The sequence below is a fragment of the Engystomops pustulosus genome, chromosome 6, assembly GCF_040894005.1.
Source record: "Engystomops pustulosus chromosome 6, aEngPut4.maternal, whole genome shotgun sequence".
In the NCBI taxonomy this organism is placed as follows: domain Eukaryota; kingdom Metazoa; phylum Chordata; class Amphibia; order Anura; family Leptodactylidae; genus Engystomops; species Engystomops pustulosus.
In genome coordinates this window covers 97,094,232-97,107,391 of record NC_092416.1, presented here as the reverse complement: position 1 = coordinate 97,107,391, position 13,160 = coordinate 97,094,232, and the positions used below count along the sequence as shown (strand labels likewise).

At 38.2% G+C, this 13,160-nt stretch overlaps 1 protein-coding gene across 8 annotated transcripts in view; it reads left to right on the top strand.

Annotated features, from left to right (window-relative positions):
- GRIN2D (glutamate ionotropic receptor NMDA type subunit 2D) overlaps window positions 1–13,160 on the top strand; it is a 688,972-nt gene that overhangs the window by 642,217 nt on the left and 33,595 nt on the right. For all 8 annotated transcript variants that reach the window (XM_072110452.1, XM_072110450.1, XM_072110451.1 and 5 more), the window contains 2 exons: window positions 5,440–5,600; window positions 6,136–6,323. In XM_072110452.1, coding sequence (XP_071966553.1) covers window positions 5,440–5,600; window positions 6,136–6,323 — 349 coding nt within the window. The remainder of the gene's footprint in view (window positions 1–5,439; window positions 5,601–6,135; window positions 6,324–13,160) is intronic.

Below are 13,160 nucleotides of genomic sequence, written 5' to 3'. Positions count from 1 at the left end.
AAAGAGACCTATACTTGGGAATTGCATCAGAGATATAAGAGTTGCTGGTATGTTTTAGCAGCTTATCTGATTGACCCACATGTGTTATCATATTTTCAATTCTAATGTTATTATATAACTGTGGTTTACCTAACTAAACATGACAGTACTATATGTGAGAAATTTCTACAAGTAACGTGTGCCATGGACAAGATTAGGATTGGTGGGGGTCCCTGGGTGCAAAATCTGGTGGAGGCCCACGCGAAATACATCCCAGCTAGGTTCTACATTTAAAACCCATGTAATAGGCAGGGTGCCCCATCAGTCAGTAATCCATGTAAAGGGCAGGGTTCCACATTACTCAGCAATCCATGATATAGACAGGGTCCCCCCTTAGTCAGTAATCCATGATTTATGCAGGGTTCCCCCTTAGTCAGTAATCCATGTAACATTCAGGGTCACCCCACTTAATAATCCATTTTATAGACAGGGTCCCCTCTTAGTCAGTAATCCATGTAATAGGCAAGCACCCTCTTAATATGTAATCCATGTAATAGGCAGGTTACCCTCTTAGTCAGTAATCCATGAAACAGGCAGGGTCCCCCTTAGTCGGTAATCCATGTCATAGGCCAGTAATCTCTTAGTAATCCACTGGGCAGGGTAATCTATTAAGTAGTGCCCACCCAGTTAATAATTCGCCACAATTTCAAAAAAAATGTACTCACATCCAGTGTTCTGCCACATTTTTCTGCACAGCTTGAGGTCAATGACGCAGGGCAGACGTCACATGGCAGTGGAGTTTAGTATGCAGGAGCACGGCTGCAAAATCACGTGCCTATAGACCCGCATGCAAGTGATTGCATGAAGAAAGCGGCTGATCATTGGAGTTGTTGGACCTCCAGGCCAGGGGCCCAGTGGTGGGGCCACATGTGACCCATCTTCTGCTGGTGTTTGCCTCAACAGGAGTAACTTGGCAGGGTCCCCAAGACATGCTTCCCGTGAGCCTTCCCCATATTCCAGCCCTGTGTGCCATCATTTTATAACATTAAATTGTCCTAGATCTTAATGAAAATTGCAAAAAGTTAAAGTGCACCTGTCACCAGAAATGTCATTTTTAAATGGTGACAGGTTCCGGCAATGTATGCGAAGCTCTTTTATAAATGCCTTTGTTAGCATTCTGAATACTTCAGAGAAGTAGAGAGAGCAAAATCTGGAAATTGTGTCTCCTCTAGTTAAAACGTATTATTTATTTCACAATGATTAAAAGAGCATAATAATGCATAGTCCCCATATAGACTGATCTGAGTACTCTGAATACTGCTACTACTTAGTTAAGGGGAGGAAGAATGCATGTGTAGACTAAGACACAGACACACAGGTTACTACAGTTTCCGCCACACTGAGATGCACCACAGGGAGCCAGGTAATAAGACATACAATTTTATAAAGTAGTGGCAACATTCAGGATGCTGACACAGGCTTTTTTTAAAAATCAGCACAGGATAGACAATGGCAGGGCAGATTCTGGTCTTTTTGCTAGCTGAAGTGAAAATTGAAATGACAACCCCAAACCCCCCCCCCCCCCACACACACACACACCAGTCTATACCTGACCAACTATATTATGTTCACCACAATTGCATGTAAATCTATAAAGATCATCTACAATCAGAAATGTTGTCAAAATTACTAACAATAGAGAACATCTCCATACAGAGAAACCAGATCACTGAAACCCTTTGAATGACACTATGCACGCTGATGTTGTCTCACACATTAGTAGTCAGTGACAAAGACATTAGTGACATCTAGTACCTTACAGGTGACAATTTATTCAGGAGGAGGACTTCTTTACAATTTCTACTGGCCGTGACTTATAATTGCTGAATTCGCCGCCAGATGTCTTCAGCTCCATATGGCAAATGCTCACACTGTACACCTATACATGGCACTCACTTTTCTCAATCCACGATTCCTTTATTCAAGCGTTAAAACATCAGACATCTGAGGACGCCGGGGTCCACAAGGTAACAGCCTGTTTCGCGCATATAGCGCTTTTTCAAACCTCCCTTTGGTTTGAAAAAGCGCTATACACGCGTAACAGGCTGTTACCTTGTGGACCCCGGCGTCCTCAGATGTCAGATGTTTTAACGCTTGAATAAAGGAATTGTGGTTTGAGAAAAGCGAGTGCCGTTCTGTTCTTGGACTTTCCACTACTGGCTTCTATTCTATTGGGAACAGAGCACCACAATAGATCCCATTACATCAGCGATTGGAGAAGGTACCGTCCTGTGCTATTGGGGAGAGTTCACACTGTGTTCACAGTATGGAGAGACTTGGGTAGTGCCTGTTCTTCTGCATATTTCTATATTTGAAGAACACCTATACATACCACAGTCACTTACAGTATAATGTCACCTTGAAAACAGGGCTGCTAAATAATTTATACCCTTTCCAACCCAACTGATCACACAAATAAAACATCTTATACATAGTCCACCAAATGGATGAAAGTATGTACAGCACTCACAATCTATTATATATACCAGACCCCTTCTCCCATAGACTGTGTATATACAGCTAGACACCCACTTAGAAATAGGGTGTACTGGCAGATCCCCCCATAGATAGGGTATACAGGTACATACCCCCATAGATAGTGTATATAAGCAGGTCCTCCTCCCCCATAGATAGTGTATATATGCAGGTCCTCCTCCCCCTTAGATAGTGTACACAGGCAGTTATCCGTCCCACTATAGATAATGTATACAAGCAGGTCCTCCTCCCCCCATAGATGGTGTATATAAGCAGGTCCTCCTCCCCTCATACATAGTGTTTATAGGCAGGTCCCCTACCACCTATAGATAATATATACATGCAAGTCCTCCTCCCCCATAAATATTGTACACAGGAAGGTCCCCCTCCCCATAGATAGTGTATAAATGCAGGTCTTCTTTCCCCCATATATAGTGTATACACACTGGTCCCCCTCCCCTATAGATAGTGTACACAGGCAGGGCCACCTCCCCCATAGATAGTTTATACAGGCAGAACCCTCTCCCTCATAGATAGCATATACAAGCAGGACCCCCGTAGGTACCATATACAGGCAGGACCACCATAGATAGTATTTACAAGCAAGACTCCCTTATGTACTATATATAGAGAGCCCCCGTAGGTAGATAGTATATACTGGCCCCTTGTAAAATAAAATAAAACTAATAATTTCCTCCAGCACTCCTGGTTACCATGGTCTCTCCTCTTTTTCTCCCACTAGAAGCGTGTCTACTGTGACACAGGCAGGTGCACGTGATGACATCATGCCGGCCTGTGTCATGTTGATTGGTCTGCCTGCCAATTACATCTGTGTATGAAAGATAACGATGTAATTGATTTTTCTAGTAGTACGGACAAGTGTTTTGCAAGTCCATACTATTAACGATTTGCCACCCCAGCTTCTGGGTCTATGATTTGCAGCCTTAGGCAGGATGTTTATTCCACCTCATAGCAAATGCACCCCTGGGATATTGAAACCTGCCCCAGCTAAAAATGACATTGCTTGTGACAGGTTCACTTTAGGGTTGGGAACATCAGTACACTAAAAAAGAACTATGAATAAAAACCAAAAATACTATTATCCAGCAAGATGAATAAAAGACCTACTAATTTTAAAAAAGCAGATGAATCCCCGAAGACATGTAAAAAAAAAAGTATGAACTTGTTTTCTGGTTTTCTTTAAAGTAATGTTGTTGATGTTAATGTCAGAACAAGCCTAAGGTTAAGTCTGCTGTGTATAGGTTGAAACTAGTGCTGACAATTTCTTCATGTACTGAAAAGCCACATTGTAAATATTACTCTTTCAGTGAATATATAGGAAATCAATGCTGTAAAATATTAATCTCAGATTCTGTAGATGAAACAACTATTAAGAAAAACATCACTCTGGATTCATTGTATAGGTCATGTGATCTACCTAGACAAAAGAAATTGCATTAGCCCCACATTTGCTTTGCATTATGTTAGCTTAAATGAAATATTTATTGTAAAAAAGGTAATGCTCAGGGTAATATCCTACTCAGAAAAGCATTTCTATTCCTGGAACCATTTACTTATACTTTGGTCAGTTGTATAGAACCACAATGTGTAGTAATAGGCTCTTCTTTAGTTTTGTCTTCTTATTTTTTATCAGCCCATTAATCCAAATTGCCATCTATACCATCTAAGTATAGATATTCTTTTTCTTTATACAAGCCTTTCTTGTAATGCTTTCAAAGTAATAGGATTTAATGTATATTCAAAATTCACATGCCAGACATATTATGTGTTTGCTAGCAAGATAGCAAGAAATACACGACGGTATAATGAAACGAAAAGCTGCATATAATTCAGGGTTACCAAACAAAGTATGTTGAGGAAAGACCTAGAGCTTCCAATCCAGTACCAGGCAGACATACAAGGGGAGATTTTTAAGAAGTATCTGACAGCAGAACTGTTCTAGTTGCCCTTGGCACCCAAGCAGAACTCAGCATTATTTTTTAAAACAGCTGTGGGAAAATGAAAGCTGACTTCTGACTGGCTGCCATGGGCAACTAGAACTGTTCTGCTCTCAGACACTTATGATCAAATCTCTCCCCCGTATCTAGCTAACATAGACTATTGTCTGTCAATAATTATTAGTAAAGCATTGTTCAAAAAGATACCATTTCTTGAAAAACTTAAAAAAAATATTTTATTAAAGAACAGAACAAGATATGCAAACGTTATCGTAATGTATCATAAACAGAGTGCTATTATCAACAGGGAAAATGGAGGAAAGCTATTTTTTTAGCGTAATTCCAGTCAACCACCACTGATAGCTACAAAAACTTTTCTTTCTGTTAGCAACCATGCACAAAGTCACATACATTTTCATACAAGCTTAAAAAAAGGTCTTTATTGTACCATGTTATGACGTTATATGTTACCATTGTGCCACCCTATGGTGTTCAGCAGCGATGGTGGAAGTGTTATGCCCTTTAACACTCTGTGGCTCTATATTATGCATCTATACAACATAAGTCTATATTATAACCTTATTCTTTGCACTAAGTATGAAATAAAAAAAACTAAGCCATAAACTGATGTTGACATTGTGAGGTTCAGAAAAATCAAAGTGCAGGCAAGGCTCTGCTTTCGTTGACTTCTTTAGACATTGACTATAATATGGAACAAAAAATAGTCATATTACCACACAGGGCTATAACTTTTCACATAATAATGTAATTCTAAAATTACCATAATTTTTCTGCAATTGTTCCTCATTGCATACATTATGGCCAGTTGAGGTCTCCAAATCCGGTTAATTATAGAATTTTTTTTTAGCAGTTATTAAATGTAGGCAAAATGGAGGCAGAATGTTTTTTTTTCATAATTGTGACTGTAATAATGCAATAATGATACTATACATTCTTACCATCACAGTTTCAAAGACCACATGAGCAGTACCCTCCACTGAAGTTTGGGACAGTACCCAATGGGAGCACTGAGAAGAACATAAGAAGTAATTACCCAGATATGCATGCTTATATGATTAAATATAACCAAAGGCATGTGGAAGATGCTCTTCAAAATCTTAAGACAGGGTGAGTTTTCAAATGGCTCACATTTTTATTTATTGAATTGTATTTATAATAGCGTTTTTAATAACTTATATTATACCTCAACTTCCCTTTGTATCAGTCAGCACAATACTAACATCAAATAAGAATTGTGTCGACCACACAGAATTAGCCATTATCAATGGACTCATTTCCACTTATCAATGGCCAGTAGATAACTTCATTCCCATAGAAAAACCAAAAGTAGAGACTTTAGTATATTGTAACAGTGTACATACATTAATGATCTGCACAGTTTTTACCCAACCCCTCCAAACTAAATTATTCATCAGTCCGTCTAAAAAACAAATGTAAAAGGAAGCTCAACCTAAAGATAAACAATTTACAACTTTGTGAAACATTCTGCACGAAAAAATGTACAAATGTACAAAAAAAGATCAAGTCTAATGAATGAAAGTTATCTTTTTGTTAAAATAGATGGAAAGTTATATTATTCTAACAGATATACTGTGGTTCTGGTTACTCTCTGGTTTACATTTGCCTTGACTTTCTTTTAAAGGAAACTGGATGCTTTTATTTATGATGCAGCTGTACTGAACTACATGGCTCGGAAAGATGAAGGTTGTAAACTAGTGACTATTGGTAGTGGAAAAGTCTTTGCTACCACAGGTTATGGTATTGCTCTTCAAAAAGGTTCCAAATGGAAGCGACCCATCGATCTAGCATTACTACAGTTTTTAGGAGATGGTATGTACCTTTTGGTCCTACTGTATTAATTATTGTGTCTATTATAAAAAAAAAAAAATATATATATATATATATATATATATATATATATATATATTTTTTTTTTTTTTTTTTTTTAAATATATATTTTTATATATAAAATATATATATATTTAAGAAATATAAAAAATATTTATATATATATATATATATATATATATATATATATATATATATATATATATATATATATAGCAACTTTTGTTCAGTTTTTAAAAAAAAAATGTATTCCCATTTGTTTCTTTACTTATTTTGCCTATTATTGTATCTTTCCTGATTTGGATCTGTATTATCATTTTTCACACAAACTCATTTAAGTACACAAACAATTTATATACTTTTCTTATTTCTAAATTTCTTTTAAAATGTTTTGAAAACTTAGCATCACCTTTGCATCAACATTTTCTATTTTCACTAGTTTTATATTTTTAGTCATGTATTTTGGTATGTGGTGATACCTAACATGTTTTTAATCCTGTTTATTTATACATACTTTCTAGGTTGATGATTTCTTGATTGGTTTTTCTTTTTTTTTTTTATTATTTTTTTTTCTCTACTATTTTTTGACCTGTTGCAGTATTTCTGATAGACTGTAATGCAAAATACCAAGTGAACTCCATAGGAGACTCTCAGCAGCTCCCAGCTTACATAATAACTGATTGGCGACCCCGAAAGGCATCATAGGTGGCACCAATTAGTGTCAATATGACCCAATCCCCTCCCCATCAGTGCAGTGCTGCTGTTTGTTTACGGAGGCAGGCATTCCCATCTATCTAGTGCCATTTGTCTGGTGCAGTATTGAATCTAAAGCGGGCATCTGTTAATAGTAGAATGGCAGCACCTGCCTTTGTAAAGGAACTGGGGCATAGCACTAAGGGCAGCAGCACAGGACAACATGAGCAACAGATGAGGTAAACAGTTTTTTTTACAGACCCCCTCCCATGCCTGTTGTCTAGATTTTTTTAAGCTGGGTTGACCCCTTTAAGTGCAATAATCATTGTCAGCACAGTTGTATAATTGGGTAGATATCAAAGCTCATTATCAACATTTTCTTTCAGTTTTTTTTAAATTTTTATTTTGAATAGAACAAGTTAGTAAAACAAGTAGATTAATGAAGTTTTAATTTACGTTTACCAGGTATTGTGACACCCCCCTCCTTCCCACACTACCACTCTAGGGGGAGTGGACCCGGCATGATTTAAAATCTGGGTGCGCAGATTGAGTACACAGGAATTCCAAGAGGACAGAGCCTCTGGTACATGAGGCGAATCATATGCTGTTGGGGGAGCATAAAAAATGCCACACAGTGCCCCGTGTAATGATAAATGTAAAGCTGTGGTTTACAGGACAAAAGAATAAGAATGATTCAAAATAGGCCTCTAACCTTAATTCTTTAGAATTATTCTACCAGCTACACAAACTACATCAACATTTTATTCCTATATAAAAATAAATCTTTATTTTTATATTAGTATCATATTCTGCAGAACTTAACAGATCATGGTACATACATAAATAAAATAAGACATTACAAAGTAAAACATAATCATATAAAAACAATAGGAGTGAAGGCCCTGCTTGCAAGAGTTTACAATCGAAGAGAAGGAATAAGTAGAGGTAAGCGGTATACAAGCTTCCAGCCATTCTTTTTAAGGGATTGGAATAAAAATAATTTAATAAGTAAATAATGCTACATAAACCATAAGCCACCAACTAATCAAAGGGGGATAGTACTGCAGAGAAGCTTATAGCTTGATGTTAAATGCCTGATAGAAAGCAGACAGGATAGTACACAGGATCGGTTGGAGAGTTGAAATATTATAAAGTTAGGGAATGTGATAGGCCTGCCTTTTGAGAAGGGTTTTAAGAGCACATTTGAAGCTTTGGTGGTTGGTTCTGATAGTCCAGCATTGAAGATTCTAGAGAATCCTCTACAGTTCAGAAGAAGACCAGGAGATGTGAATGGGAGATTTGAATTAAAGAAAAGAATAACATAAAATCACTGGCAGTACAAAGAGCAGAGGCTGGGTGATAGACTGAGATGAGGTAGGAGAGCTAGGTTCAGTACTGTGCAGGGCTTTGTAGATGAGTGTAATTGTAAATTGTATTTAGAGGGAGATAACTTGTGCAGTGACTGGCACAGACAGGTGGCATTTGTGTTGTGTCTACACTGAAAGACAAGCCTAGCATTAAAAATTGATTGTGGAATAGAGTTAATTAATTGGAAGACTGGTTAATAGAGAGTTATAGTAGTCAAGAGTAAATCAGAGTGACAATTAGCATTTTAGGGTGGATTCTGGAAATATAAGATACATGTGGCGGGAGACAATCACTGGTGCCACAGCTGCCATAGAAACTCTACATGCACACCTCAGCTGCCACAGCAACTCTTGTGGAAGGAGTGGAGTAAAAACATATACACAATAATGAAAAAGGGCCAGTAAGGGTTAAATGAAAATATTGAAAGTTTACTTTGAGCAAGGAGGTAGAATATATTTTGAGACTGCATTAAACTCCTTTCATTTAACCACTGTAGTGTGCTTCTATAAAGAGGAGCTCTAATTTCGGGGGACCTTTGTATTACCAAGAAGTATTTTATGGCCTTCGCCATGTCTTTGTTAGTGCCTCCTCCCAAACTTTTAGTTAAGTACATTTTATCTGCAATCTGCATGAACAAAGGGAATGTTTTTTTTAATGTATCCAATATTCCCAGAATATGACAATTTGCAACAGCTGTTCTAATAATGTCTATTTCTTAACCAGCTGACACTGTTGTTTTAGGTTTGTCTGTTCCTTTTTTCATTTTGCCCTATACATTCTCCTTGAGTAGCTTATTCACAAACTGAAATTTAGCATAGAAGAAATCATGTATAAATAACACCTAGCCAGTTAGCTTTGTCTATTAGACTGAAATGTTCACCAAATGTATGTTTCCAGCAGCAGTGGAATATGAAGGTATTAGTCTTTTTTCCCAGCAGATGAGGTTATTGATTTCCCTGTGTGAGAAATGAATATCTGGGTGTTACTTTTAACAACTTTACACACCTATAAGTATACGTTACTTGATTAAACCTTTATATAACAGGGATTGACACTTAAAAGCTAGTTTGCAGTGTAATTGTTTTTCTCCTTGTTGTGACAAGTCCCTTCCCAGTAATAACACTGTTTAACTCAACTGACAGAGAGAAGATGTGCAGCTGTGGAAGTCTTTAGAGAGTTAACTATTTTATTATGGAACATATTTTCAGCAAATAACTGTTAACCATTTCATTGGTCTTTTTGTCCTACTAACCAATAACAATAAATATTGTATTGAAATATGAATCTATACAGTTGAATTTGGTTTTAAACTAAAGTACTTAGCGCTAATTCCTTGTATAGCTTTAAAGCAAAAGTGATTGGGGGCGTGGCCTGGACGTGCACCGAGACAGACGTGTAGGAGAGGAGCTCCATCTCTACACCTGCTAGCGACTTCATTTAAGCATCGGTGAGACATCCCAGAAAACATAAAAACAGTCCAGGTAGCCCTTACCATCATGATGACCTGCAAAAGGACTGCTGGGAGCGGACCAAAGAGACTCACGGACTTCTTTGTCACAAGACCGCATGGTCCGAGTGGGTCCCAAGATGGCGCTGAAGCATCTGCTTCACATCCACTACGGGAAGCAGTACATATTCCTCTGTCCTCCTCTGACTCCAGCCGCAGTCCGAAGGAGATGGGAAGCGGTAAGGGGAACTCTTGCACGAGACGCAAACCAAAAGATAAGAGACAAGTTTGGGATAAAGAGGAGTCAGGAACACACAAAATGGCGAGGGAGAGTGACAGCAATCCCTCATCCTCGAGCAAAAACTCTGAAAAGCACAGACCCAGGCTGTCTGCACATGACCAGAGCAATGACCTTCAAGATTTGCAGTCAGGGGAAGATGAACAAGACCCACTTGTTCCTTCCCATTGTCTTGGGTGACAAAATCGTATATAAAGTGGTGGCCATCTGGTCAGATCACGCGCCAGTAGATCTCGAGATCAAATTACTGTATCTCCCAAAATTCTCCCAACAAGAATATAGAGGAATTAAACTTTTATTTTTGCAATTCCTTCTTCTAGAAATAAAATTAAATGTGCAATGCAGGAATATTTCTCACCAAATAACATGGACCAGATCACTGCAATGAATCTATGTGCTGCACACACAATTGTGGTTGGTGATGCAATTGTGGTACATTGATTCAATTGAGCGCTCAACATAAAAAGTCTAGGGAAAAACAAATTGATGACAATGTTAGGGACATTAGAAGGTTAGAGCTACAATTGCAGAAAGGTCCTAATTCTGACTCATGTGGGAAACTTTTGCAAGTTAGACAAAAACTAAGTGCTGCCCAGATCGACCAATATGACAAACAATTAAAGTTTAGGAAAGCCAATTATTATACCTTATATAATAAACCCAGCAGATTAATGGCAGATATAGTAAAACAAAAATGGGTAAAAACCAACATCCCCTTTCTATTTAAAAATAGCGACCATGTAGATAAAGAATCCCAGCCAAGTAAAATTGCCAACCTATTTAAAAACTTCTATGCAGAACTATATAACTCAAGAGAAGATATCTCTACTGCCCAATCTAACCAAGTGGCGATTTAATCAAGCTATGCAAATGGGTACATTCTTAGCTAATCGTATTTTAAAGGTTCTACCAGGGAAAATCCACAATGACCAGGTAGGATTCACTAAAGGGAGACAAGCACCAGATGGGACGAGGAGAATCATCAACCTGGTATCGTTGATGGGAGCCTCTAGAATGCCTTCTCTTTTCCTCACTTTGGATGCAGAGAAGGCTTTCGACTGGATTCATTGGGGCTTTGCTTTTTTATGCTAACACCAAAAGAGAAGAAAAAAGAGGAAATGAAAACCAAGGCTTCAATACAAATAGGAAAAATATAAATCTTTGTTAATGGACAACAATAAAATTTATAAAAAAGACTGAATGCATCTCAGAAAGGATACATAAAGCATGCCAGAAAAGTTTGCTAGAAAAGTTTGGGTTTAGGGGTAATATTCTCGAGGCCATAAAAACATTGTGTTCTTCCCCTTCCGCAAATGGTCATTTGTCGGATCCATTGAAAATTTCAAATGGGACTCACTAGGGGTGTCCACTATCCCCTTTGATGGTTATGGAACCCCTGGCTGAGTTAATGGGAAAAACTGAATCAGCGGTGGGAATTAGAGTAGGCCACAAACATCACAAAATAGGGCTTTTTGTGGATGACTCACGCTATCAAACTCTATTCAGTCACTAAACAAAGTGTTGTCACTGCTAAGAGAATTTGGGGAGCTTTCCTACTATAATGTCAACGCTAGCAAATCACTCCTGTTGGGAATTTATGTTCCCTTTCAAATTAAAAAAAGAAATACTGAGGGATTTCCCATTTCAATGGAAATGATGGCTATACCTTACTTAGGGGATGACATATTTGTATCCCTATCTAAAATGGTTAAGGTTAACCCCACTCCCTCTATTAGACCGAATTAAAATGGTATTGTTAAAGTAGAGACGTCATGGGTAGGTAGGATAACTTTATATAAAATTATGATACTCGCTAACATCCTATATTTCCTCCGTACCTTGGTAATAGCCATTCTTAATTCCATATTCCAACTGTTCCAAAAACAAATGCTTACGTATATATCTGGCAGGGGTGGAAACCAAGGGTGGCAGCTAAAATCCTATATGCTCCAAGGAATAAAGGAGGGGTGGGAGTCCCAAACATAAAATTATACCATAAGGCTATAATTATTCACCAGCTAAGATATTGGTGTAGAGCAACGGAGGTATCTAGCTTGCCAAAAGTGGAATCCCATTTGATGGGGGTAGAGCAACCCACACATCTTTTAATGGTGCATCTGATCAACTTGGGCAACCCAGCAACCTATTGATACCCACTATTCGGGTATCAATAGAGGCATGGCAAGCCTTATGCCAAGCAATAAAACACACTTCCCCCCAGACAAAGCATCCTATCCAGCTACATACATTGGGCTTACTAAATCCTCAAATGCAAATTTTTTTGAAGGTAAAGGGGGAAGCAGGTCAAAGCTATATATGAAGTCTTAAGAAATCCCTCTGATCTAGGAGCTTCTGCATCCCAGACGAACTTGCACACAGATTTTGGGAGAGCGTTTTCAACAAAAGAATGAGAACAGGCTAGCTAGTAAAGGCTCAGGGAGTGCCAATCTACTAGAGGTGAATCTTAAGGTCCTCATGAGGCGTATTTAACACCCCTCAGACTGGCAAAAATCTACCCAGGGACAGCGGAGAGTTGCTGGAGGGGGTGTTATAGATAGGGATCTTTAATCCACATATTTTGGAGTTGCCCAATCCTCAAAAAAATTCTGGATGGAAGTCTTTCAATTATGTTCAAAAATGGCAAGTATCACCATCAGACTCAAGGTTTCCTTTGCTCTGTTTGGACTGGGTATCATAAAGATCCTTATATTCGCAAGGAAGATAGAGCTCCTCATTTTACTTTCAGCCAAGCTATTAATAGCCAGGAATTAGAAAAGCAAGGGCGCACCAGAAGTGGGTAAGCTACAAGAATTACTAGCGGAACATTGCTTATAGCATACAGGAATGGTAGGGAAAGATCATTTTGTGGGATGTGGGACCCATGGCTGACAAGGATCCCATCACTGAGACCTGAAATACATGATTTTTCTGCATTAAGAAAAGAATATAAAGAAAAAAGGGACACAGAAGGGGGTATGGCTGGGGTCAGGTACAAGATTAGTTCAAACAACAA